The sequence below is a fragment of the Phodopus roborovskii genome, unplaced genomic scaffold (genome assembly GCF_943737965.1).
Source record: "Phodopus roborovskii unplaced genomic scaffold, PHOROB, whole genome shotgun sequence".
NCBI classification, from domain to species: domain Eukaryota; kingdom Metazoa; phylum Chordata; class Mammalia; order Rodentia; family Cricetidae; genus Phodopus; species Phodopus roborovskii.
Genome location: NW_026125052.1, coordinates 18711041 through 18738558, shown reverse-complemented (window position 1 = coordinate 18738558; position 27518 = coordinate 18711041). Strand labels below are relative to the sequence as shown.

At 50.5% G+C, this 27518-nt stretch overlaps 1 protein-coding gene across 1 annotated transcript; it reads left to right on the top strand.

Annotated features, from left to right (window-relative positions):
* Positions 1 to 5535: 5535 nt before the first annotated feature.
* Positions 5536 to 25857, top strand: Wnt9b (Wnt family member 9B). The gene is made up of 4 exons (XM_051178597.1): positions 5536 to 5676; positions 22784 to 23040; positions 24318 to 24583; positions 25331 to 25857. Exons 1-4 carry the CDS (start codon positions 5594 to 5596, stop codon positions 25802 to 25804), a joined length of 1080 nt encoding a protein of 359 aa, XP_051034554.1. The 5' UTR covers positions 5536 to 5593; the 3' UTR covers positions 25805 to 25857.
* The last annotated feature ends 1661 nt before the right edge of the window (positions 25858 to 27518 follow it).

Here is a 27518-nt window from a genome sequence, read left to right as displayed (position 1 = left end):
ATGTCATGAAGACCACAGCAGGGCCTTCCTCCCTCCCTCCCTCCCTCCCTCCCTCCCTCCCTCCCTCCCTCCCTTCCTTCCTTTTCTCTTTTGAGACAGGGTCTCACTGTGTAGCCCTGGCTGGCCTGGAATTTCCTATACAGCTAGGTTGGCTTCAAATTAACCAAGATCTGCCTGCCTCTGCCTCCAGAGTCCTGGGATTAAAGGTGAATACCATTAGCCTGGCCAGGACAGGATCTCTAACCATAACAAGTCAAGTTTGACTCCTCAGGGCCAATCATTCATTAATTCATTCTAATCTAGTGCTTCTCAACCTTCCTAGTGCTGTGACCCTTTAATACAGTTCCTCATATTGTAGTGACCTTCACAACCATAAATTATGTTGTTGCTACTTCACAACTGTAATTTTACTACTCTTATGAATCATAATGTAAATATCTGACATGCAGGATATGTGACCACCAACGGGGTCACTACCCACAGGGTGAGAACTGATGTTCTAATAATTAATGATCTCTTAACTTGGAGCCAAAGATCAAGTCTTCCTCTATAGGAACTGTGGGCATGAAAGAAATAGGAGGGTGTGAGCTCACTGGTAGAATGCTTGTTTAGTATGCGAGGCCCTGGGTTTGCTCCCTACAAAAGAAAGGGATTGAGGGTAGGGAGAGGAGGAGGAAAGAAGTTTCTTGAGTCAAAGGGATGAATGAGCCAAGACTCCAGGAGGAAACCTGTTGCCTTGGCAATGGAAGCAACCAGCTTTGGGGGTGTTAAAGGACCCCCTCTGCATCCAGCCTTTCCTGGTTGAGGGTAAAAACATAGCTGTATTTGAGGGCTGGAGAAGGGCCCCAGAAGGTTGAGAGAGGGCATGTCATGTTGCTCTCCATATACACACGATGATCCAGATGGAACAAGTCAGAAGAGAATGAAGAATGTAAGGTCTTAAATTGGAATTGCTAGGGGCTGGACTCTGGGTTGAACACCTCAAGGAAGGACTAGACTCTCTGAAGGGCTGATTAATGAACACTGAGACACTGCCCCTTCCCAAATACTTCCTCACCAGTACTTAAAATTCAACTCATTTTGATCCTCTCTCCTTTCTATCTTGGGTCTCATTTAGTCCAGATTGCCTTTGAGCGTCTGTATAGCTGAAGATGATCTTGAACTTCTGATTCTCATGTCTCTACCTCCTAAGTGCTGGGATTCCAGCTGTGTGTCACCATCATGCCTGGTTTATGCAGTGCTGGAGATCAAAGCCAGCACTTCCTGCATGCTGGGCAAAGCACTCCACCTACCGAGCCATACCCCCAACAGACCTCCCCCTTTAAAATGACTTCGGTTTTTAATGTAAATGTCAGCCATACTTGCACTAAAAGACTTGGAGAACACAAAGGAAATAAAAATGTCATTACTCATAGCCCAACCTCCAATACACCCATTATTAACATTTTGGTCTTTCTCTGTCCTTTCACCCGTGGGGGGCATCATTTTCAGGCTCAAATGTGGGTGTCCTATGTGGGGACTCTGATACCCATGTTCCCCACTTAGCTTTAGTCCTATTTTAGGCAGATGGTCTGGAAGCCTGAGTTCTGTGGCCTTCAGGAAGTTACCTCTCCGGACTTCAGTGTCTTCATCCATTTATAACAGACACAGTGATGACAGACGAGCTACCTTGTGGTGCTTCAGAGTCACACACAAGGGAGGGGTCACAGGGATGTTGCCAATGCAATTCAGATTTGTGGGGTCAGGACTGGTGGGGGCGGTCAAAACAAAGTGGGTCACAGTGAGACCCTAACAGGTCAGCCAGGGAGGGTGGGGAAAGGCAAGGAGAGAAGAGACTATCCTAGACCTATCTGGACCTCCTGGGACCAGCTTCCTTAGCAGCTGAGTCAGGCTCTGGTGCTTTCCCTCAGGTCTCTGGCATGACTGCCCACTTTCTATTGGTCCAGAGTCCAATAGAGGGAGGAGGCTACAGGGAGCAAGCCACCACCTGAGACGTCAAATCTCTGCTTGCTCAGACCTGGTGGGGGCTCAGAGGGTCTTTCAGGTGAGCTCCTGCTTAGGATTTGGAGGTGTGGAGAACTGGAGCCAGACAAGGGCGGTTCCCGAGGCTTTGAATCAAGCAGGTGGTCTTCTTGGGAAGAGGTGGGATGAGAGGAAGACAATTGGAGAGCCCCTCTCCCCTCTGACTAGATTTGATGCAGAGCAGTAAAGCTTTTGCTGTATGCTCGTCACCTCCAGGGTGTGTGTGTGTGTGTGTGTGTGTGTGTGTGTGTGTGTGTGTGTGTTTGCGTTTTCAATGGAAGGGGAAGACTCCATTCTTAAGTAGTGGCTGCTTTGGGCTGGCTCATGGAGACAGGTAGCTGCTTGTGGATGGCTAAGAATGCCTCTCTTGAATACTTGTATGAACCTGTGGATCCCAGAGCAAGCTGTAGGTCTGCCTAGGAATTTAGACATCCATGGGGTGAATGTAGAAGAAGGGGGGTCTGTATCACTGAATGCCTGGATTGGACTTGCTCTCTCTCTCTCTCTCTCTCTCTCTCTCTCTCTCTCTCTCTCTCTCTCTCTCTCTGTGTGTGTGTGTGTGTGTGTGTATACATGTGTGCAAAAGCTTATTGAATGCTCATTGGAACATGTGCCAAGATAGGAAAGCGTGCGTCTGTGAGTATGTATCATGTTAGCATGACACTACATCTCTGTGGCTTCCTAAAAAGGCTGCAGACCAGTTTAGGTCTGCGGACCAAGGCTATGATCTGGCAACAACATCCTACGCACCTACACTGCACTAGATCCTGTGCTCAGCTCTGAAGACATTGGAGAAAGGAGTAAAGTTCAGCCTTGCCCTTCAGGGCAGCCCAGTGGGAGCAGAGCAACAAGCGTTCACAGCCCAACACTGTGCATTCCAACAGCCACCGCTCAGGTTCTTCCTCAATACTACAATTACGAGGTCGTCTGCTTCATCACCCATCTCTGTCTCTAGACCATGTACATCCCTTGAGGATGAGCTCCTAGGAGCTACACTGCACCCTGAAAGCATGAAGCATGCACAGGCTGCTAGGAATTAGGCCACAGCTGTATCCCATCCACACCCATCCTGACCCACAGCAAGTGCTCATATGAACCCAACAGCTGGACTTCACTCCTGCCTCCATTCCTGTGTTTGAGGCCACCTGTACTGGCTATTTCAGTCCCCTAGCTTTGCGGCCCTCATCTGTGCCATTGGGACAATGACTACCACTGCTTCCCCGGGAGACTTGAGACTTCAGTGAGATCATAGGCTGGGGCTGGGGGTCAAACACCCACAGAGGCCCACGTACCCACAGGGAGGGGAAGCTGTCCCTAAGTGTTGTGTAGAACTATGTGGGCCACAAAACAGAGACATCACTGAAAGGTCTCCGTGAGTTGCAGGAAGACACCCAGGAGGCAAAGCCCTGAAGGAAGAGGCCTTAGGATGGGGACTACTGTCCTGGCTGTTGAGGGCTCAAGAGTGTGCTATGAGCACTTTCTGTGCCTCATTCTCTAACCACTGAGATTTGTACTAACCCCTCCAGCTCCCTCCAGCCTCCTTCCAGCACAGCCTTCCATCACACAGCAACAAGGAGTGCATCACTTGGGGAAAAATTGTTCCCTCTCCCCACCATCAAGCCTTTTCTATGCATATGTGAGAGCAGCTCAAGCTGAACTCCCTCCTTCATCCTCTGCCCACACTAGGGTGTCCGTGGGTGTGGCTGAGACTTGCTGGCATCTTTCTTTTACTCTAGTCCACAGCACTCTCGAACTCACATGGATCCCAATGAGCTACCTTTTCCTCTGAGCCTCCTTATGCCAGTTCACAGGTGTGTATGTGTGTGTGTGTGTGTGCGCGTGTGCGTGTGCGTGTCTGTCTGTCTGTCTGTCTTTGGGTTTGTTTTGTTTTTTTAAAACACACCTTGGCTGTCCTGGATCTCTCTCTGTAGACCAGGCTGTCCTTGAACTCAGAGTCCTGTCTCTGACTCTGGAGTGCTTGGACCGTTTAATAAGTGATGAACCAGAGCTAGGCTCAACCAGTTTGCTGAGCTGATCGTGCACGTGTCTTCCCCATGTTGTCATAACTAGTGACCACAGTGATGGTGTAAAATCAGCCTTGGAGCGGACATTTACATCCACGGCCTAGAAATCAACTCACAGAAACCACACACCAGTCCCTCTTCCCCAGCAGAGTTAAGGCCAGCACCCGGCTGGGCTCCTGCCTGCAGGCATTAACAACCCTAGTGTCCTCTCTACTTGACCTCTCATCTGCACAAAAATCTTGTCAGTTATTTGTCACCCTTCCCATTTCACATCTGGAATCTGCAGTTCGCATGGTTGAATTCCAACTCTCTGAAGCCCTCAGTGGGCTTTGCAACCTCAACAAATAGGGCCACCAGGTTTGCTAGGACCACGGAGCTGTTGTGACAAAGGGCCATGTGGCTGCTGGGCTCTCCACAGTGGACCAGCCCAGAGAAGCTCACTACAGCTGAGTTTCCTCTGTTGCCACTACTTGATGTCAGAACTGACATAAATCTTCCTAATTCCAGCTGATATCCACCCAAAAGCCAAGGTCACTGTCACACAGTGTTCTAACTCAACGTCTGGTTTCTTTCTTTTCCTTCCTTCCTTCCTTTGAAAATCGACACAAAGATTTGATGTTCATTACAAGCTAGATTTTGTTGTTGTTGCTTGATTTGACAATGTTCAAGGCTCCCAAAGGCGTTTGAAAGCTCGTTTAGTTGTATGACTCCGTCCTAGACTAATGACACCCCTGCTTCACTTCAAAAATTGAAGCCAAACTTAAAAGAAGCAACAGGGAACTCTGAGGCCCAGCACTGGGGAGACTCATGTTTTAGCTGATGGAGATCTGGCATCTACACGGCTAGGGAGGCCAGTCCCTCCTTCCACTGAGACTCTACCCCACTCTCTAGACAGTCTGAATTTCTGACCGCCTCCGTTGTCGAGATGGCCCTTGACACCTCACGCATGACACCCTTGTGTTTAAGAGCAGGTGCCCCTCTGTATGCTGTATTCTGACAAAGAGTTCTCCTAGCCACTGGACGTGAATTTCTCTCATTGTAGGAGAAGGCCTCGCAGCCTTCTGAATCCCTAGGCAGAGAAAGCAGAACCTGCCCAGAAGTACCGCCATGACCACAAGGTTTTGAGGTAGAGAGCCCAGGCAAGTCGCCCCACTTCCCACTGTCCACAGCTCGGCAGAACTCACGTGCCCCTGCATCCCTCTCGGGAGAGGTAACATCTCCTTGGCCCCCCAGAACCCGGATCCTTTCCTCTGCAGGCCCTGAGTCCTGCACGTCAAACCCTCTAACCTGGAGTGGGCGTGACTCCAGGTGAGCGCTCACCTTGGGGTAGGAGGGGTCTGCCACTGGCACCTCCTACAACGAGGCGGGCCGAGCACGGCGGGGCCAATGGGGCGCCCGCGGGGGCGTGCTAGCCGGCCCCGCTGCTCCCTCCCCCGGCGGCTTGCGCTCCGCCCCACCTGGGTTTAAAGCCCCACGGGCAGCTGGTGGCGGCGCTGTGAGCGCCCAGTGGCGCGAGGAGATGCGAGAGTGCGCCCGCAGTCGGCATCATGCGCCCCGCGCCCGCGCTGGCCCTGGCCGCTCTCTGCCTGCTGGCGCTGCCCGCCGCTGCCGCCGCCGCCGCCTACTTCGGGTCAGTGCCCGTCGCATCCCCGCTCTCCGCGTGCTCGGTCCCCGGCTCCAGTCCCTACGAGGCCCCGAACTCAGCCCTTTGCCCAGACAGGACCCCGACTGGTTTGCGGGCGCACTTCGCGCCTCGATCTCCATACCTGGCTCTCTGAGCTCAGACTTAACCGCCTTTTCCCGAATCCAAGTCTCGGTCCCCTGCCCCGCCCGGTTCCTCAGCCCGGCGGCTGTCAGACTCCAGCCTAAGCCAGGAGCTCTGCTCGTGCCTGAGATCCCAGGCTGACACCCCGGTATGCGCTGTCCCTGTTGGTCCAAGTGTGGGCCCAGGCTTCCGTGTCCTCTTCAGATCCTTACTCTGTTCCCCGTCTGTCCTCATCCTGGGCTTGGTCCAGCCACACTTCTTGCCTGCGATTACTGTATCCTTCGCTTTCTCCCCGAAGATGTGGAACCTGGACTCCTGGCTGGGTGGAGGGATTGGTGGGTAGGGGCGGGGTGTATGTACTGAGACTTTTGCTGATCCAAGGAGCATGGGGGATCCCGGGACCGAGGGGCATGTCAGCTGGAGGTATAAAGAACTGTTCTCTGAGGAAATGAGATCAAATTAAACCCCAAACTGGAGAGGGGACGTGAATTCTAGTGTTCATGGCAAAGAGAGGGAAAGAGGTCCATTTGGGGGTGTACATAACTAGAAATTTGATTATAGTTTGTGGGTGACACCAGGGGAGTGGGGCAGGATCCCGAGGGAGATGGTTGGAAGGCAAGTAAGATGGCATTTGTCTGCAAATGTCTTTTCTGACCCTGGATGCAGATACTTGATAAGAGCTGGGGTGGCGGTGATGGTAGGGATCATGGATTTTTAAATTGCCTTCCTGACCTCCACCCAAAGGAGGTTCCAAAAACTTAACTTTAAACTTTGCCTTTTTCTGACAGCTTCACCCCCTAGTCAGGCAAGTCTTACAGTCTGAGCACAGCGAGCAACAGGCTGCCCTCAGGAAACCACCGTGGAGGGCATGTGAGGGTCTAGGGGCAACCTCGCTGGCTGGAATGAGGGCTGTAGGTTAATTTCCAGGTCACGACCCTTGGCTAAAATGTGCCTGGGCTATAAGCAACAACCTCCCCTGAAATATATGAGGAGGGATTATCAATCCCAACTCTAATACAGATCCTAAGTTAATGATGACCCGAGAAGACCACTCAGTTGCTGGGGACTCAGTATCTCCTTTTGACCCTGCCACAGAGCCCAGAGCAGCAAACATAGGTTCCGCTGGAAAGACCTTCCCTCAGTGGGCATGACAGAAGGGAGAGAACACAGCTCTGAGTTCAATTCTGCCACACCATGCATTGGCTGCCTCACTCCATTCCACTGCTCCTTAGTGTCTGGTCTGTAGAATATGAATAACAATGCCTGAGTTATCTAATATAAAGCCTGTAAAACAGTGGCTATCACACAGTAAACACCCAACTATTGCTATTGAGGATGATGATGCAGGAAACCAAGGGCATTCCAGGTATCCCAAGACCTGACAGCCTCTGCGGAATAGAGGAGGAAATGACATCCATGGCTTCCATGATCCCTTAGTTTCCTTGAATTTTATGGTTGGAAGCAGGAGTGAAAGTCAGAAAAGGTTGGAGGAGAGGGGTTCCAGGAGTCCTGGACCACCCTGGCTGGTGTGTTGAAAGGGAATGAATGTGGAGGACAGCCTTGGAAATAAGAGGGGAGATGTTGAGTTATGTTAGAAGCAAGAGTGGGGGGTTGAGTAGTGGAACCCCTCCTCAGGAGAGCTGAGAAAGTGCACACTAGCCTCCTCCTGTCAGATGTGTGGGCCCAGGGAATAGGCAGGACCCATCGGGGCAAGCTCTCTCGTGACTTAGTTGGACCAGGTTCCCTAGCTTCCCATCAGCGTTTGCTCTCTGATATCAGTCATCCACATGTTAGCGAGACGGTGAAGCAATGTGCTTATCCCTCCTTAGGTCAGTTGCCTTTGAAGTCTCATTTCTAAGTATAACATGAAATACTTTCTTTTATTTCCTGATGAAAGGGAACTCAACAATGAGGGGAGCAGGTGACAGCAATTTTGGTACCAATCTTTTTGGGATTTTTGCAGTCAAAGACTTCAGAGTGAGGAGTGACCAACCCCCTGCTTCAAAAAGGTCACATATTATCCCCATTTTTCAGATCAGGTGTCCCCCTCCCAAGTCACAGGGGGCAAGCAGTGGCTTTTTCCCCCCACCGATTCAGTGGTGGCAATGGTGATGTAACAAAGCAGAGGAGAAGTCTATAAATCACTTTTGCCCAAAGCCCCTTCTCTCACAGGACCCTCAAAGTAATTCCTGGGTAGGCAGAAAACAGCCAGAAAGGTTCAGGGAAGTCATCCAGTGTCACAAGGCAAATTAGTGAGGCACAGGACAGAAACCTGCCTCACGTTCCTTCTTTGTGCTGTATAGGGGACAGGCTCGTAGGCTGTCATTGTGTGATGCCCCAGGGGGACAGCAGCTGCAGAGGCCTCCCTCTCCTGCTTGATGAATTCTCTCAGACCCTCCTGACCACAGTGGGAGAGGCCACACATTCCTCAAGAGTGAGACAGGCAGGGTGCCGTGAACCTTCTAAGTTGTCAGGTGGGCTCTCAAAAAATAGCAGTAGGAAAGGAGGAGGCTGGAATGCCAAGAACAAGCCTACATTATCCACCCTGTTGGACTGTCATTGCCCAAGCTGCTCACCTGTCTTTAAGAGGGGCGTTATCATCAGTGATAGCCCAGCAAGGTTAAAACATCTGCTTAGAGTCACACAGCCAGCCTCAGGCAAAGCTGGGATTCAGACCCTGGACTCAAACAAAGGCTCCTGCTTCCATAACCTTTCCTATCTGTTCCTAGAGAAGAAAGGAACCCCACCAGTGCTGAGGCTACACAGTTGCAAAGGACCACTGAAGTCAACTATGCTTTAGAAAGTTGCATTTACAGGGCTGGGAGGTGGCTCATCAGTAGAGCACTTTCCTTGCAAGTATGAAAGTCTGGGTTCGGATCCCCAGCACTCATGTAAAAGTGTAGGTGGGTTTTTTTTTTTTAAAAATTATTTTTATTTACTTATTTATTTTGTGGAGAGGAAAGTGTTTATTTAATTAGAGAGCCTATGAAGCCACCTGGTATATGTCAACATAAAAAAGGCAGTAAAATGACAAGGAATGGAGACATGGAGAACAGGCATGGAAGAAAGAGGGAGAGTGATCAGATCGTAAATGGAGTTCTTAATTGGTCTAGATAATAAAAGCCGGAGTCAGATATAGAGGGAAATGCTGAGTGATCTGACTCTGGCTCTTAATATCTAGACCAGTTAAGAACTTCATTTGCATAAAAGGGCTAAGTGTGGTGGCATATCTCAACACTGGAGAGGCTGAGACAGGAGCATTCTTGGGTCTCACTGAGCAGCTAATCTAGCCTAATGGATGAGCTCAGTGAAAGACCCTATGTCAAAAGATAGCATTCTTAAGGATGATACCCATTGTTGTCCCTCTGGCCTCTGTAACTGAGTACACACAGAAGCTCCTGGGGTAGCTTCAGGATTGAGTTGGGTGACAGGATTAGCGTGGGTAGAGTCTATCACATAAGCTGTATGCTTGTCTACCAATTCAGGCTAAGTCATCATTAGGAAACCCTGAACTTCCAAGTCTGTCAGGGTGGGGAGATGTGGGATCTCCAGGTGTTAAGGATGCTGTCAAACAACACATTACAGGCACCTCAGAGCCTGGATAAACTTGGCCTCTGGGCTCTGGCTACTCCCTGTTGTCACTGTATCCTGGGAGAGCCCAGCTGACTGACCAGCAATGGGCCAGCTCACCAGGTCATTTCTCTGTGTGGCTGTTCAGGTGCTGTCCTTGTGGGTCCATGGAAGAAACAAAACATCAGTAGTATGTTCCTTAAGTTCTCATTAATTATAATGTTCTGCATTCATTTTAAGAACACTAGGTCTTTCAAATGGACATACCTTTATAATCCCTTGGAGGTGATCGCAATTATTATACATTTATAGATAGTGTTTATTGAGATTTATATCTGTGCATATTTCAATAGCTCTTTCCTTTTTATTTCTGAGTAGTATTCTTTTTTGTTTGGTTTTGAAGGACAGGGTTTCTCTGTGTAGCTCTGGCCATCCTGGAGCTTGCTCTGCAAACCAGGCTGGCCTTGAATGCACAGAGATCCGCCTGCTTCTGCCGCCTAAGTGCTGGAATTAAAGGTGTGCACCACCTGGCTCCTGGGTAGTATCCTATTATGTGAGCATACCACAAATTTTTTTTTATTGATTTCACAATTTATGGACATATGAATTAGTTCTAGTTTTCAGTTATTCCCAACAAAGTTGATGTGAACATTCACGAACACCTCTTTTGTGGATGTATATTTCCATTTCTCTTTGGGAGACTGGATTGTTGGGTCACCTACTAGATACATGTTTAACTTATAGGGAGTGGCCAAAAAGTTTCCAACATGGCTATGCCATTTGCATAGGAATGTCTGAGCATTCCAGTTGCTCCATATGGCTTGGCATCTTCAGCCTTAATTGTTGCTATTTTATGGGTGTGTTCTGGTATCTCATTGTGGCTTTAATTTGTATTGTCCCATTGGTGAATGATGTGTTGAACATTTTTTTCATATGGTCATTAGAATATCTTTTGGGGGGTTGTCTTTCTATTAATCAAGCATAGCTGTTATTTATATGTTGGACACAAGTCCTTTGTCAGAAAGTATTAGCAATGTTTTACCTGTTTTTGGTTTGACACTTCTAAAGAGCAAAAGTTTTAGATAGGATTAGGGGTGCAGCCTGTGATTCCTGTGACCCAGGAGACTAAGGCCGAGGAAACACAAGTTCAAGGAACAAGTTAGGGAGACCCTGTCTCAGTAAGAGGATTGGATTATAGCTTAGTGTTAGAATACTTTCCAAGGATGTGAGAGTCTCTAGGTTCAGTCCCCAGTACTGAAAAAAGAAAGAGTTGGGGCGGGGGCAGGGCAAACAAAGCTTTTGAATTTTGATGATATCCAACTCACTGTCAACTTTTTCTTGTATGCCTTTTCTCCCTATGTTTTACTCCACCTTTACACTTAAGTTTGTGAATTTGGGTGCATGATGTGAGATAGAGATCCAGGTATACTATTTTCCATATAGATCTTTTAAAAATTTTTATTTATATATTTTTAATTTAAATTTGCAACAAGCTTGTTTTACATGTCAATCCCAGTCCCCTCATCCTCCCCTGTCCCCCTCCCAACCCCCATCATCTCTTCCTTCCCTATTCCCCTCCCAGCCCCCACCCCAGCCCCCTTCTGCTCCCCAGGGAGGGTGAGTTCTGTGAGGAATCTTCAAAGTCTGTCATATCACTTGGAGCAGGGCCTAGGTCCTCCCCCATGTAGGCAGAAAGAGTAGCCCTCTACCACATGGATCTTTATAGTAAGTCAGAGACAAGTGCTACAAATTCCTTCTTTTCAAAAGTTGCTCTGGCTATTCAGGTCCTTTGTGTTACCATATAGATTTTAGCATCAGCTTGTGACTGTACTGAATCTAGAAGATGGAGTGGGCTGCTTCACAAACAATCAATGTCTGTCTATGTGGGGCTTTGTAAACTGCCCTCAACAATATTTTGTAGTTTCCATTGCAACATTCTTTATGTGTAGAACAGGGATATGGGGTTGAGAAGGGATCTCAGAAGCCTAGACTGGCTTCAAACTCACTATATTCTTAAGTCTGGTATTAAAATCCTGATCATTTGCTCCCTATCACCCTAACCCCCCAGGTGCTGGAATTGCAGGCCTGCACCACCACATCTGGCTTAGGTCTTACAAATATTTTAAAAGTGTCTTCCATGTTTAGAGAGTGTCGGATTTTTATTTAATTCCACTCCCAGGCTTTTAAAAGTGGAGTCGAGTCCTGAGTAAGACAGGATAAGAGGGGAAAAGGTAAATGCAACCTTGCAGTTATGGAGAGATGGAGTAAAGGCAGTCTCCCCAGTAAGAATCACCATGTCTGTGGGAAGGACGTCGGGCCACCAGCCTCTGGTTGAGCTGTGATCCCTGAAGACAAGTGCTTTAGCCTTGAGGTCTGGGTCAAACCAGTCACCTCAGTGAATGGAGGTAGCTTTTCTCTGAGAGAAGTGGACTGGGGGAAGGGAAGCTGAGCAGGCATCCTTTCCTTCTGGAATCATCTAAGCATGAGATATTAGTGCCTTTGGGAATTGGCAGTCTCAGGAAATGGGCCAAATCATCCACTAGGGTTACTCCTGTGCTGGTAGCAACCTGAGCAAGATGAAAATAGTCAAGGCTTGGCTCTAGTACAGTGGGTCTTAAACTATGGGTCATGGCCCCTTTCTGGGTGAATTTTTAATTTTTATAAAGGTCACCTAAGACCATCAAAAAACACAAATACTTACATTATAATTCATAACAGTGGCAAAATCACACAATGAAGTAGCAGCAAAAATAACTTTATGATGGGGGTCACCACCACATGAGGAACTGTATTAAAGCATTGCTGCATTAGGAAGGTTGAGAATCACTGCTCTAATGGAAGGGGCATTGGGCCAACTGGATGTGATGGTGAACACCTTTGCTCCAAGTACCTGGAGGCAGAAGCAGACAGATCCCTGTGGGTTCAAGGCCAGTTTGGTCTTCATAGCTAGTCCCAGGCCAGCCAGTGTTACTGGACTCTAAGCCACACATTCAGAGTTCAAATCCTCCACTGAGACTTACTGGATGGTGCAGAACAAGTCAACCATTTTGACATCAGTATAGAAAACGGACTAATCTTTCTCTCTCAAGCTTGTTGTGCAGGTGAAACTACTGCACACAGGGATGAAGGTGTAGCTTGGTGGTAGAGCACTTGCCAAGAATATAGACAAGGCCCTGGGTTCCATTCCCCTGCAATGCCTACCTTCAAAAGAGCATATAAAGTGTTGAAATGTCACCTACACCTTATATCTTACAGAAAGGATGTGAGAAGTCTGACAAGCTACCTCATATCCCACTAAGGAATGTTTGTGGCAACATCTGTTCCTTCCTATTCACCTCTTTCTCCCAGCTGTCCTATACTGGGGGAAAACTGAATTTTTTCCCATGCTTGTCACTTTCTATGCAAGATGTCATTTTGCCATTATGTACCCTAGGAAGTTGATGCTGGTATAGTATCATCTTATATAGCCAAGTGGAGAAAGCATACCCAGATCTAGTGCTCTCCCCAAAGTCACACAGCGAGTGGCTATCTGTGCCAGTATCGAACTCTATCTAGTTTGTGGGAATCTGGAGTGACCTCTTGGCCCTGGTGCCTCGTTCTTCCCGCTGAGCTGGCCTGTCTCCACCTGGCAGCTGGTGCCCTCTGACCCCTCCATTGCTGCTCTTGTCCTTCACTTTCATATGTGCAGGACCTCCTGCACAGTGTGTCCTCAACTCTTGCTATCCAAGTTTTTCTGTGCTCATTTCTCTAGTTTTCTCAAGCTCCCTGTGGCCAGAGGTCTTGTGGTGCTGTCCTTCTAGCCTTTGGTGTCACTCCTGTCCTTGAGTGAGTATCTGGGTGGACAGTGTTCATTTTCTCTTGCTGGCCCTCTCCTTCCCTTTTGCCCCCCTCTGAGTCCATTGCTCTTTTGTAGACCCTTGGCTTCTTGCACCTCGCCCAACCTGTACCTTCCCCGAGCCCTCTCTGTCAGCATGGGATGTGAAGAAAGGGAGAAGGCACCCAAGATCCTGCGGTCGGACACTCTGGGCATTTCATGGGCAGCAGGGACGAACTGGAGGAGGATGAGAACTTAGGTGAGGTGGTTGCCTCCCTCTGGGACCCCTCATTAGGGAGATGAAGACTGAAGAGAGGAATGGAGGAGCTGAAGAAACCAGGCTAGACTTTAGCCAGCACATTCCGGTCAATATGGAGGGAGGTTGGAGCTAGGGCAAGATCAGAGGGTCTGCTTTGACATCACAATAGCTTCCAGGCCAAGTACAGTTTTCAACTCAAGATGCCACTGAGCTTAGAGAGGTCATATTGTGTTCCTGCCCCCACAGAGCACAGCACCTAGCGATAGACACTTGGTCGACTTTCATGGAGCACATTGATAGGTTGGGATAAGTAAAGACCATAAAACTCTTTAGTCTGAACTCTGGGTGAGTCAGTTCATCCCAATCGGGCCAAAGCCCCAGGGTTCACTGAGCCTTCCGGAGTTTGGATTACTGATAAAGGTTTGTGAACCCATGGCACCATGTCACCATGAGAGGTTGTGCAAGCTGCTTTGAAGAAAGACATGGGTCAGTCTCTCAGCTGGTCCTCAGCAGGTTTCAAAGGGAGCTCAAGCGTATGTCAACCCCAAGACGTGAAGTCCAGAGGGACCTGGCCTAGCTCTTTGAGACCTCACAGGGGCTCTGTGGCTAGACTGTGTGGGGTCTGAGTAGCTAGAGCCAGAAGCTCCTGAAGTCTGGTGTTGGGCAGAGGGTGCATAAATAGCCAGGGTGAGGGCAGGGAGGGTATGGCCCCAGACAGGCTCCTGAAGAGCCCTATTCCTTCCCAGTGTCTTCCCTAAAGGCTTGCATGTTTGGAGATGGTGGTTCCGAAGCCTATGAGCAAGACTATGGGGGAAGCCATCAGAGTGAGTCCTGGGGAGGCTAGAGGGAGCATGGACTACACTCAATGACAGGAGCTGATGCAGGCAGCAGGTGTCAGAGGAACACCTGTCCTGGGGGAATGGCAAACTAGGGATAGCTAAGGTCCCGAGAAGTCGTGTCAGCTCCCACCAAGGAGTTCACCTGTGACTTGGAGAAACTATGCAGTCAACCATGTGGAACTGAAGGCACTATATGCATGAAGGTGAGGAGAGATAGATAGATAGATAGACAGACAGACAGACAGACAGACAGACAGACAGACAGACAGACAGGACTGTCAAACAAGGACTTCCTGCAGGAGGCCTGGGTGCCGCCTGGTGCCCCAGAGTCTCCTTTCTCACTTCCTGAATTATTGACCCAAGGGTTTTCAAAGGCAGTGGCTGGGAAAGTTTCTTGTGGACACCATGGCTTTGAACCCAGGAAAAGACCTTGCAGACAGGAGTGACAGCATGAAAGGGGTGTGGAGGTTGGACTGAGATAGACCTGGCAGGAGGATGGGAAGAGCCCATCCCAGCTTGGCGGGAAGGGAGCAGCTCTCTAAATCAGCCCTGGCTGGAGTCAGTACAGGCCAAGGTGGGAAGCTGTTAGGGTCCTGCTCCACTCCCAAGGGAACGCCTTGGACTCCCCCCAACCTTCCAGGCTGCCCTGGGCTCTTCTTGCACTGCTGGAGTATTTAGAAGTGGCTATCTGGCCAGCGGTGGAGTGCCCCTCCTCTCCTCGGGGAAGAGGGAAGAGAGTAGTAACCATAGCCATCCCTGGGACACACAGGAAGAAAGTGACACCGCTGCCTGAACCCTTGCCAACAGACAGTGGACTGTTGTTGACCCAGAGAGAGCGTGCATGCACAGGCCTGGATCTTCTGGCTGTGGGAAGAGGGTGCCAGCCAGAGTCAGGGAATCACCATGCCCCGGCTGAGCCACTCAGCTTAGGGCAGAGCTAGGGGAGGGACATGTACCCCTTGCCGCCCACCCCTGTGCAGCACCTGCCCCGTGTGTCCCTGAGGCTGCCCTTCTCAGCATTACTTGGGCCTGTGAACCCAAGAAGCTGGGGGAGCTTGTCTTCAGAGCTAGGATAAAGACTGAGATTATTTTTCTCTCTCTCCCTCCTCCCCTCCCTCCTTCTCTCTTCCTCTTTCACCTCTCTCTCTCTCTCTAACTACAGAATTTGGTTCTTAGGCACTGGAGCTGCGCACTCACACTTTAGTATGAATATACAGGCCACTTCTGTTAAAGCCTTATTCTGACTTGCACCTGAAGAGACTGAATTTCAGACCAGGAAAATAGCTTTTAAATGGAGGATCTTCCTCTCCCTGATCAAAGTCCCAGTCTTCCCAGATATCCAGGAAGCTCGAAGAAAGTACTAAGAGGCCCCTTCCTGAACATCCAGAACCTTATGTTTTGTGTCCCTAGCACCTCAGTCACTGGCCACAACAACGGCTGGTTTTGCCTCCTAGAAACCTTCTTATGACCAGGCAGAAACTTCCAGTAAATGTGAAGCACATCCCAACCCTGCCATGGTCAACCTGGATGATGAATCTTATATGAATTCTATAGGCATCAGACCTTCCTTCCCAATTAGCCTTTACAATACTCCAAGGAGTCACTTGGGCAAAACCTGTGGTCCACAGGAGAAGGCATATCCTCACATGTCATGGTCCCAGGGATGTCTGTCTGTACCCAGCCAAAGCTCTGGGCAATGCTTGCAATTTCAGATGTTCATAGGCCAAGAATCCCTCTGCCAGGAGTGGCTTTGGGGATCCTCTAAGGCCACTCGGCCACCTGAGCAATGCCTGCCAGGAACATAGACCTCCCTTCACAGCTTCTGTCTGTGCAGAGGGAAGGGTAGGGTGTGGGAGTGTTTCCCATGCAGTAAGTAGTTGAACCAGTGGCTCTAAATCAGGAGATGGAAAACGCTATCTGTATGGCTAGCTGCCACAGCCCACTCAGCTCCCCCAGCAGCTCCCTTATGCTGTACTCAGCTCACAGCCAGGGAGACAGGACGTTGGAGGCAAAGCCCACAGCTGGGCCAGGCTCTTTTCTCTCGGAGGAGGGACCAGAGTAGGGAGCCAGATTCCTCATGAGTTCCAGGTAGGAGGTTGTGGCCAGCTATGTTTCCTAGGGTTATGCCTCTGGGCTATAAGGTTAAAGCTATAGAGGGGGCAGGGATTGGAACCAGGGAGAGCCATAGCAAGTGTCCAATGCCTGTGGGAGGACCCTCCGTGAAGGATGCTTGGGGACTGAAGGGATAAGACATCATGGGAGGAAAGGCCAGAAAGGTGTAGCACAGATGGGAAGGGTACCCGCCAATTAGGCTTCCAAGCACAGATGTCTTCATGAGGGAATTGCAAGCTGACTCAGGAGCCTCAGGGAAGGGGGCCCAAAGATGAAGACGCCCAAGAGGGCATGACAGAGTTGAGGTGAGAAGCCTGAGGTGGCTACTCTCTCTTAAGAAAGACTGGTCAGTGTTCAGGCAGGTACTGCGCCCTGTGGGAGAGAGAAGAGAGGAGGGAGGACAGTGTGCACAGATGTGGTAATGCACACATGGATGCGGAAATATATACAAGGGTGTGGGAGTGTGCACATGGGTGTGGGAATGTGCTGAGGCTCAGACAGGACCAGGATGGGGGCCTGAGATGCTCAAGATGAAAGCACAAAGGGAGCACTGACCATGCAAAGGGCCCTGCAGCGGAAGCCGTTATCAGGAGCATCTAATGGGGCTCTGCAGGGCTGAGGCCAAGAAGGCCCCAGGCAGCTCAGGCTTTCCTGCTCCTCAGCAGCAGCCTGTACTTAGCATGGGCCCTGGTACCAGGCTCAGCACCTTGTCCCTCTAACCAAGAGTCCAGATAACCTGCATTAATCTAATGCCATGGGTATCCCCACCTCTTCCCATCCCACCTAGCCACCCACATCCTGGGACAACCTCTACTGGAACCCATAGATCATCTGGAGCAGAAACAGCTGCAAAAACATCTGTCTTCCCTATTCGGGAGTGTTCCTGCTTCCCTCTGCAGCTGGCAAGATGAACCTGGCCAAGGTCAGGCTGTCGCCTAGATAGAGAGCTCCTCAGCTACTTTTTGTTCCTCGGGCAGCCAGGCTGATTCAAAACTCTCTTCTTTTTTCTGGGTCCTTGGATTGTTAGAGAATTTAGATTATTCTTTAGTCTAACCAAGTTCCCTCTAAGCTGTGAACTTCTGGAAGGCAGGACCATATTCTTATATCCAGCACCATGTACACAGTTAGTGCTTAATAATACTTACCTGGGACATACTGTGTGCTGGGAACTATCTAGGAACTCCCCAGACATTAGCTGGCAGGATCTCATCAACAATCCTCAGAGACAGAGAATGCTACTGTCTCCATCTCATAGGTCAGGTACCCGGAGGCATAGAGTCTTGCCAGCATGTATACTTGCTTATGAAATGGAATGAGCTCAGGGATGGCATCCCTGAGGTCACCTCTGAAGAAGAAGAAAGCCTGGGACCAGATTACTCAGGTCAGAATGGCTTGGGGACATGAGGTCCTGGGGTTCCCCACTCTGGAGTACTGGTTAATGTTCTACTTTTAGTCCCTGGAGTTCATCAGTAGCTTTCTGTTGCTTTCTAAAGGGACATCATGATGAGGCAGCTTTAACCAAGGTGTAAAAGGAGGAGGGACAGGAAGGGCCAGCAATGGACAGAGGAGATCTGGGGGAGGGCATGAGTGAGACAAATCCCCGAGAGCAACTTTGGAGGCAGGTCTAAGAGTCAAAGCCAGAGGATGCCTCAGCATGTGGGCTTTTTATCTATCCCTAGCCTGAGTGCTAGGAACTGTGGACCCAGGCTATGACCCAAGGGGCACAGCACACTGGCAATGAATGGAAGGAAGCTGGTCGCATAGGCTGTTGTTTTGTAAGGAAAAAGAGAGGTCAGGAGTTGGGCTGGTGGTAGGAGACCGGAGTGAGGAGCCTAGTAGGGCAGAGCAGGGATTGTGGCTGCAGTGGCTCAGGGACGTGGAGTCAGGAAGAAGGTCCGAAGGAACCTGTCCCCACCATCCTAAATGCCACTTAGCAAGCCCGTAAGCTCCACCTCCTCTGTCACCTTGATCCTGGTTACAGGTGACACTGTGACCTGTGTGTGAGTTTCTGATTGGCACAGAGCAGAGTCTTCCTTGCAACACTCCCTTAGTCTTCATTTCTTCAGTTATCTGTCTCACTCCCAAGTGCCTCAGCTGACATGTGGTGGGGTTCCTGTCTCCTATCTGTCCCCCGTCCTCCAAAACCTCTATTTTGGTCAGCTAGTGGCTAGCTCCACCCTCTGACTCAAAGCAAACTTTATTGTCTGAACGCTATCAAAATATCACACAAAATATCACACGTCAGGTGCCATGGGACAGGTGAGCAGAGAGGGCCTTACTAGCCCTGGTAAGGAAATAGCCAAGCTGTTCTCCATTTGCTGTGGGGTTGCTATTTCTTCAAAGGTACTATTCCCCAAATGGCAACATAGAACACATATAAAAGCAACACTGAGTCCCAGAAACCCTCTTAGGCCCTCTGGAAAACCCATTAAAATCCTGGGGAACCCTTTCTGAGAGCAGCTCTGGGTAGACTGGTGCCCAGTGGGGCCTGAGGCCTCTGTGTGCTTGACTGCCTTTCCTGACCATTAATCGCTACTAAGTGTCATTACCGCTAATAAAATTAACTGGCTTTATACTGGACTTCTGGAGCCATCAATCTCAGGGCCTATTACATGAAATTAAAAAGGCAGGTACCTACTGATGAGTGTGAGTGTTTGCAGAGCCACAAAAGCAGCCTGGAGGATTCTGCTCCTCTATAGCCAGACACAGCATGCGATAACAAAGGGTAATGGCCTTAGGGAGATCAAGCAACTCCCAGCCATGACTCCACAGTGTAAGTGTGTCAGGTAAGAGCAGGGTGATCCTTGGGAAGACACTGGGAATGGGGCCAGAGGTATCCCCTGCATCAACTGGGCTACGTCTCCAGACATAACTCCCTTGCACACTCTCCTCTGCCGTTCTCAAAGCATTTGGTGCCTTCTTCTCCCTCCTCAGCTCAGCATCTTCTGTTTCTTTTCTGGGTCTCAGGCCCAGCCGTGCAAGGAGAGAAAGGAAGAAAAGCAAGAGTGTGCTCTCATTACCCAAATTCTAAATTCAGAGAAAAGCCTGATTGGCTCCACTAGGGTCATCAATTCATCACCAATCCAATCATCGAAGCAGCTGAGTTCCAGGACAGCCTGGTCATGTGAAACACAATTATAGACAGGGACCATATGACAATCGTGACAGAAGGAATGAGTGGCGGAAAACAAGCACATGTTCATAATATTTTGAGAATCACATGTCCATAATATTTTGACGTCATAAGGAGTAGGTACTCAAAAAGTGGCATTTGTATGTACATATGTATATATACCACTATAATATAATGAGTGTAATTTTTGTTTGTTTGTTTTTTCAAGACAGGGTTTCTCTGTGTAGCCCTAGCTGTTCAGGAACTAGCTGTAGACCAGGCTGGCCTGGAACTCATGGAGACCCACCTGCCTCTGCCTCCCAAGTGCTGGGATTAAAGACATGCGCCACTACTGCCTGACTGAATGTAATATTTTTATATTATAGCATATAGTGGTATCATAATGGTAAGATAACATCTGAGTATTGATAGTCAAGCCTAGCTCCTGTTAGGTAAGCACTCTACCACTGAGCTGAGCCACACACCAGTCTTGCAACTTGCTCTGTAATTTAGGATGACTGTGGACCATGCCCAGGTTACAAACGTTTTTATGTTTTTTGCTCAGGGTGGTGGTGGCACACAACTTTAATTCTTTTCTTTTTCTTTTTTTTCCGAGACAGGGTTTCTCTTTGTAGCTTTGGAGACCATGCTGGCTTCAAACTCACAGAGATCCTGCTTCTGCCTCCCAAGTGCTGTGATTAAAGGTGTGCACCACCACTGCCCAGGTAGAAAACCTGTATTGAAAAACAAAAATAAAAAGACCCAGGGCTAAATCCAGGCATGCACCCAATCAACTGGGCTATATCCCCAGAACTAACTCTAACTCTCTCTCTCTCTCTCTCTCTCTCTCTCTCTCTCTCTCTGTGTGTGTGTGTGTGTGTGTGTGTGTGTTGTATAAGAGTACCTGTTTATGTGTGTGAATGTGGAGAGATGTCTTCTACAGTGTGTACATGGAGGTCAGAAGACATGTTTGGGCTGTGGCCTTCGCCTTCCACTGTGTTTGACAAGGGGTCTCTCTCTGTGTGTGTACCATGCTAACTGGCTATAATATTCTCCTGCCTTCACCTCCCATCTCACTGTAAGGAACACTGGGATTACAGATGTGTGGGGCCATGCCTGGCTTTACATGGGTTCAAGAGATTTGAACTCAGGTCCTCATGCTTCCATGGAAAGCACTTTTACCTACAAAACCACTTCCCCAGCCCTCTTTTATTATTATTTTTTTAATGAATATGAACAGGTTTTAAAGAATGTGTAGCCCCCATTGGCCAAATGCCCATCATTGCCATTTTCTTCTGCTTCTACAAGGGAAGTGTTCCAGTGTCTGAAACAGGAATTGTGGGAGCCAGTTATCCCTCACACCAGCCCCTGATGGAGGCTACATGACCTGTGTTCCCAGTAGCCCTGGAGCTGCCCTCCACACTGGAAACCATTCAAGGGGGGGCCTGGTCAGCAGGACCTGACCTCAGGCTCTGCTCCTTGCCTGCCCAGAGTCAAGCTCCGAGGGTTTCCTGCCAGGCTGCAGGGAGGGGTTTGGGTTAGGCCTGGTGGACTGGAAACTTACCCATTTGCCCCCTGATTAATGTTTAACGGGCCCCTTCCCTCACCATGTCTGGGAGGGGAGCTGGGTCCAGGCTGGGCTTGAGGCAGCCGATAGCATCTGTCTGTGCTCAGTGTTTCGGAGATATGCTCCACGGCGGGTTGGGCACACCTGATAGACTTGGAATCTACAGGGGCACCTGGGACCTTGCCAAGACCCCCGCCTTCCAATGAGGCTTCCTTTTTCTCAGGCAGACAGAGAGGCTATGGCACTCAGCCAAATGTCCTGGCTGAGGCAGGTGACTTCAACGGCAGAGCTGTGCCCTGGACTCTGTGGGATAAGGGCCTCTCTGACCACTCAGGGCTTGGCCACAGGACTTACCTTAGTTAATGGCTCATGGACAGAGGTGCCAAGTGCCACATCCAGCTGGGACTGCTGATAGCCCCCATCTGGTCCCACCTTTGCTCTTTTACCCTGACTGAGAGCCTACTGTTTTGAGAAGAGAGCTGCTTTCTCTAGCTCGGGTCTGATAATGATGTCTATTCCATCCACATGGCGTACACCAGGGTAGGGGACACCAAACATCTATCACTGTCACACCGAGGTTCAGAGAGTGGGAACAGTTCTAGTTCTGGATCACAGCTTGCCCCTAACCAGTCATGCCGACCACCTGGGCTACTTGTCACCTCTACACAAAGCCACCAATACCTGTCAGGACAAAGGCAGACACTGCTTAGAATATAAGGCATCTTGCAAGAGGAGAGAAGGAAGTACCAGCCAGCAGGAAGGCGAGCCTGCCTGGCTACCCTGTGCCTTCTGTGCAATCCCCACAGCAGCTCTGGGAGTCAAGGGTATTAGTGTTCGTGTATGCCAAGAAGGTAGCCAAGTTTTCAAGGTTGCAGTTAGGATGTGGCAGAATACAGCTCAGAATTTGGCAGTCTGACTCTAGGATCGATGACTTTGGATATAGATCATGAAGTCTGGGATTTGGGGCTCCCTCCCTTCCTTCCTCCCTCCCTCACTCCTCCCTGTCTCCCCCTCCTTCCCTCCCTTTTCCTTTTCCCAAGCTTCTATTTGTATCAGGCCCCAAATGACCAGGTGGTTGATGATCTACCTGGGATCCGGGAAACAAGCTAGACTGGCATGGGCTTACTTGGGCAGCAATAGAACACAAGCAAGAGGAATACAGGGACCTTGCCTGGATATTTAGTCTGCACCCCCTGCGCTTAACCCTGGTAGCAAGGTGGCACTCCCCTCCAGGAAGTGACTAATGCTACATGTAACATCTCCCATACTTGCCTGAGCACAATAGCTGCCCGGGGATGAGGCAAAAGTACAGATTTCCAGGCCCTGCTCCAGAGCTATAGAAACAGAACAGTCAAGGGCAGGTTTTGGAAATCTGTGTTTGTCTGAGACAGATCTTGCTGTGTAGCCCAGGCTGGCCTTGCACGCGTAGCTTTCTCTTGCCAAGTGCAGGGATTACAGGCATTGCACTACCACACTCAGCCTGGCTGTGTATTTCTAAGCACTCAGGATTTTTCCAATTGGGCAAGTTGGTGAACTAGGATAGATAAAAACAGCCCGGAATCTGGAGAACTTGGGTTTGAGGTTTTATACCAATCCTTGCCACATAGTACCTTGGTCCTCTTCCGTCTTCATGGGATGGGTGTTTTCCCTTTACAGTCAGGAACCCCAAGCTTACCTTCTCCCCTCTCACCCTCTCCAGCCTGACAGGGCGTGATGTCCTGACACCCTTCCCAGGCCTGGGCACAGCGGCAGCCCCGGCACAGGCTGGTGCCCACCTGAAGCAGTGTGACCTACTGAAGCTGTCCCGGCGGCAGAAGCAGCTCTGCAGGAGGGAGCCTGGCTTGGCTGAGACCCTGAGGGATGCTGCACACCTGGGGCTGCTGGAATGTCAGTTCCAGTTCAGGCAGGAGCGCTGGAACTGCAGCCTGGAGGGGAGGACTGGCCTGCTTCAGAGAGGTGGGGAGGACAATGGGGAGGACTTCCAGGGAGGAGGAGAACAAGGAAAGCCAGCATGCAGGGAAGGCCTGGCGGGAGGTTGTAGGAGGTGAGACAGTTATGCCCAGGCCTCCCAAGAGAGAAGAGACGGTTAGTAAGGTCTGTTGAAGGCCAGTGGTTTGGGAGGACAGAGGAGCAAAGATAACACAAGAGAGAAAAGGACATGTCATTCTCGGAAGAGGTGGCCCCAACTGCTTACTAAGTGGTCCAGATGTGCAAGGAGGCAGGCGGATTCCTCTGTCCACACACTCATGTGTCACCCTTCATCACATCTGTTGATGCGCCATTCCCTCCTTCCCTTCCCACCTGACTCCCCCTTCTTCCTCATCCTTCTCCTGCCCCATTCATCTGCCCAGTGTCCTCAGAGGCTCACAATGAGCCAGGCACTATCAGGGGCAGAGACACAGGCTGAGTGTGACCCAGTTGCCCTTGGAAAGTGCATCTTCTAGAAAGAGAAAATGGATGGTAGTGTGACTTCGTTGCCATGCGGAAGGGACATAGGCACTTTTATTTGTTGTTGTTATTCGTTTTGGAAGACTAGGTCTCTGTAGCCCAGGCTGGCCGGGAACTCACTTTGTGACTTATTTCAAATGCTCAGCAATCGTCCTGTGTCAATCTCCCGAGTGCTGGAATTGTAGGTATGAGCTACTGGTGTTTGTTTATGAAGTGGCCAGCCCCACTCCAGGACAGCTGCTATCACAGGGAGGGTTCCTTCTCTTTTCTGCTGTCACCAGTGCCCCAGATACGAGAGCAGAGGACTTGGGTCACCTTCTAATGTGAGCACAGTGGTTGTCCCAGTCCTGGGTAGATGTCAGAAAGGACCCCCAAGACCATTCTGGCTTTGGGTCACCTACAGATGGTGGCAGAGGACATTTGAGAGACATTAGACAGTTTAGGAATCCACAGAAACAGATTGTCCAACTTGTCACAAAAGCACTTCAAGTCAGGAGGTCTGTTTAGCTTTAGCCTGGTCCTGCCCCAGGTGCCCAGGTCACTTTCTGCATAAGCTACTGAGTTTAGCAGCCCTGTCCTACTTCCCTCTGAGAGCTGGGCATATGCTTCAGAGTAAGTCTAGAGGCCATTTAAGGGGCAGAAAGCCTGAATCTGAGGGCGGGTAACAGAGGAAGGCCGGCCTTACACGGCCATGCCCTTAGGCTCACAGTCGCTCACCCTACCCATGTACCTCCTGCCTTCAAAGGGCTGCAGATGGTTTCTGAGCTTCCTCTCCTCCTGCATAGGCTTCAAGGAGACAGCCTTCCTGTATGCTGTGTCTGCAGCCGCCCTCACGCATGCCCTGGCCCGGGCCTGCAGTGCAGGGCGCATGGAGCGTTGCACCTGTGATGACTCCCCAGGCCTGGAGAGCAGGCAGGCCTGGCAATGGGGTGTGTGCGGTGACAACCTGAAGTACAGCACCAAGTTCCTAAGCAACTTCCTGGGGCCCAAGAGAGGGAGCAAGGACCTACGAGCCCGAGCCGATGCCCACAACACCCACGTGGGCATCAAGGTGAGTGAATCTCCTTCCTATTGTCCAACGTGCCATGCCAGGCAAGGCACAGAGGCAGGCAGCAAGATCTATGGGAGATCAGTGTCCTAATCCTAACATACAGATGTCCTAGGAGGAATTTCAGACCTCCTCAGTGAACCTTCTCTGCGCATTACTGGGCACTGAGGGCACATACTCCTAGGCATCACTACAGCAGAGCCAGGCTTGGCATCATGCCTTGATAAAGGAGTGTTTGGAAAGAAGTCTCCATTCCAACAAGAAGGCCAGCATCATTTGACAACTATCAGGTCTCTTCCATTTTGTAAGTAGAAGAGAAAGGAGGCCCAGAGAGGGGAGGGATTTAGTTGAGGACACCCAGCCATGAGAGAACTGAGAGCATTGAGTCTCTTGTCTACTGGAGTTGAGAAGGCAGGGAGGGACAAGAGCTTCCATTCTATCAGGAAGCCAGGACACCGTGATCCGTTGTGCAGGCTGAGAACTCTGGGCCAAGTGGAGCATCTGTCGGCTGAAATCTGGCCCATACTACCTTCGTCTAGGACTGCACTGCCTAGAGGAAGGGAAACTTTTTCCTAGTACACACAAAGGCACTTTGAGGGTCTCAGATCATTGGGACTCTGGTCCCAATGCTACTTTCACGTAAGCCTGCCTTCCTGCCTCTTCATTCTGTTGACACTCCGTGGCAGAACTGGCATGGCGGGGTAGGTAGGCTTAAACCACTGACAGGCCTCCACTCTGCCCTCTCTGCAGGCTGTGAAGAGTGGCCTGAGAACAACCTGTAAGTGCCATGGTGTGTCAGGCTCCTGTGCTGTGCGTACCTGTTGGAAGCAGCTCTCCCCATTTCGCGAGACTGGCCAGGTGCTGAAGCTACGCTATGACACGGCTGTCAAGGTGTCCAGTGCCACAAACGAGGCTTTGGGCCGTCTGGAGCTATGGGCACCTGCTAAACCAGGTGGGTCTGCCAAGGGCCTAGCACCTCGCCCTAGTGACCTGGTCTACATGGAAGATTCTCCCAGCTTCTGCCGGCCCAGCAAGTACTCTCCGGGCACGGCAGGCAGGGTGTGTTCTCGGGATGCAAGCTGCAGCAGCCTGTGCTGCGGGCGAGGCTATGACACCCAGAGCCGCATGGTGGCTTTCTCCTGCCACTGCCAGGTGCAGTGGTGTTGCTACGTGGAGTGTCAGCAGTGCGCACAGCGAGAACTCGTGTATACCTGCAAGCGCTAGGCCTCCACCAGCTGAGACTGTGGTACTGCCAGGACTCCCGCCACACGGGGCTCCGGCAAGCACCTATCACCCAGTGCACAGGCCATGCACAAGAGTGTGCTGCTCATCCCTCTGCCCCAACAGATCGCTGGCCCGCCTTCTGCTTAGTCACCATTCAGCAGAGAAAAGCAAAGTCCTGCCTTGAGTCCCAGGATCACCAACCTGGTTGAGGACTTGGGGCAGAACAGACTGAGAAGAGAGGACCAGGATAAGGCAGGAGGGATGTTATGCCGGAAGAGAGAAACATCTTCCTATCATCTCAAGGTCAACAAAAGCTGGGAGGATATGGAAAAGGAAGGCAGAGCCAGCTGGAGTGGGGTCGGGGGGTATCCAACTGAGCATGGCCAATCTGTTGTGGCCTCACGCCGATAGCAGAGAGCTCTGGGTGCCACATGCCTGCCTTGCTTTCTTTTGGTGGGGGGGGGGTAGAGACTGTTCGAGATGTTTATTGGGAGCAATGAAAACTTCTTAGGCTTGGGTGGATCAGGTCACAGAGCCCATGCTCTGAAGTCTTGTGTCCTGGTCCTCAAGGCTGCCTCCTTGTCTCCTTGTCTTGAGAGCCAAGTCTCCCACAGCTATTCATTCAGCTCTGCTCAACGAGACCCCAAATGCATATAAGAAGGGCTCGAGAGCCAGACTTCACGGTGGGGCTCAGATAATGCAACTAGGGTTGGGTGGGGCAGCAGCAGGCTTTCTCTTTTCCTTGGTGGCCAAAGGAACCTTTAGTCACAGCACAGAGCAGGAGAGACAGAGTCCTGATTCCTAGAAAAGATATGGCAGGCTCTGTATTGAAGCAGCACTCTGGAGCGTGTTCTGCCAATGCCCTGTGATCCGGGTCTCCCTGAGCTGCGAGGTCCCCATACATATTAGTAACACTTGTGAGGAGCCACATGTCTGCTTACTCCCCTGCTCTTGGGATACTGATGCTGGCTTTTGCCCTGGCTAAGTCTTTGCTAAGCCTCTCTCGTCAGTGGTCCTATTCCTTTACTAATGGCCCCTTCACTTAGGCTCCTACAGAGGAGCAGAATGACTGCTGATGGATCAGGTGGCCATTTTTAATGTACCCCCGCCAAGGCCCCCGTGAAAGGAGAGAAACCAGTGCACAGGTACAGGCCCACACAGATGCACACACACAGCCTGGCCAGGCACAGGCTTCCCATGGAGCAGTGCGCATCTTTCTAGCCCAGGACACTGGGGTCACTCTGCTGGAGTCCGCATGCTTCCCCAGAGCAGGACCCAAGGCCAGCTGGGAGGAAGTGACCTTTTTTAGGAAGCCTTGGCCACTTGGCCAGTTGTGCTGTTCACCCCCTAACCTCCACCCCAATAAGCTTCCTTCCTCCCTGAACCCTGTCGGGGTTACTATCCCTGGGCGGGAACAGGAAGCTTTGAAATCAGTGGGTGCTCAGTGAACACTGCCCGTGACAGCTCCAGGAAGGAGGCTCTATGGTCCAGAAGGGGCCGCCCTATCTTCTGTGGCTCAGGGCAGCATGAGGATGCTGGAAGGATCTTTGATGGCAGCAGATCCAAGAAGAGCCACGGTGACCTGAGACCCTTCCCTGGAATGACTTTGCTGACCAAAGAAGCTTGGCAGGAGGGGAAAAGAGACTGAGGGCTGGCTTACTATTTTCCTGCTGAAGGCCGACTTGTTCCTTGGTAACCTAAAGCATCCTTCTCC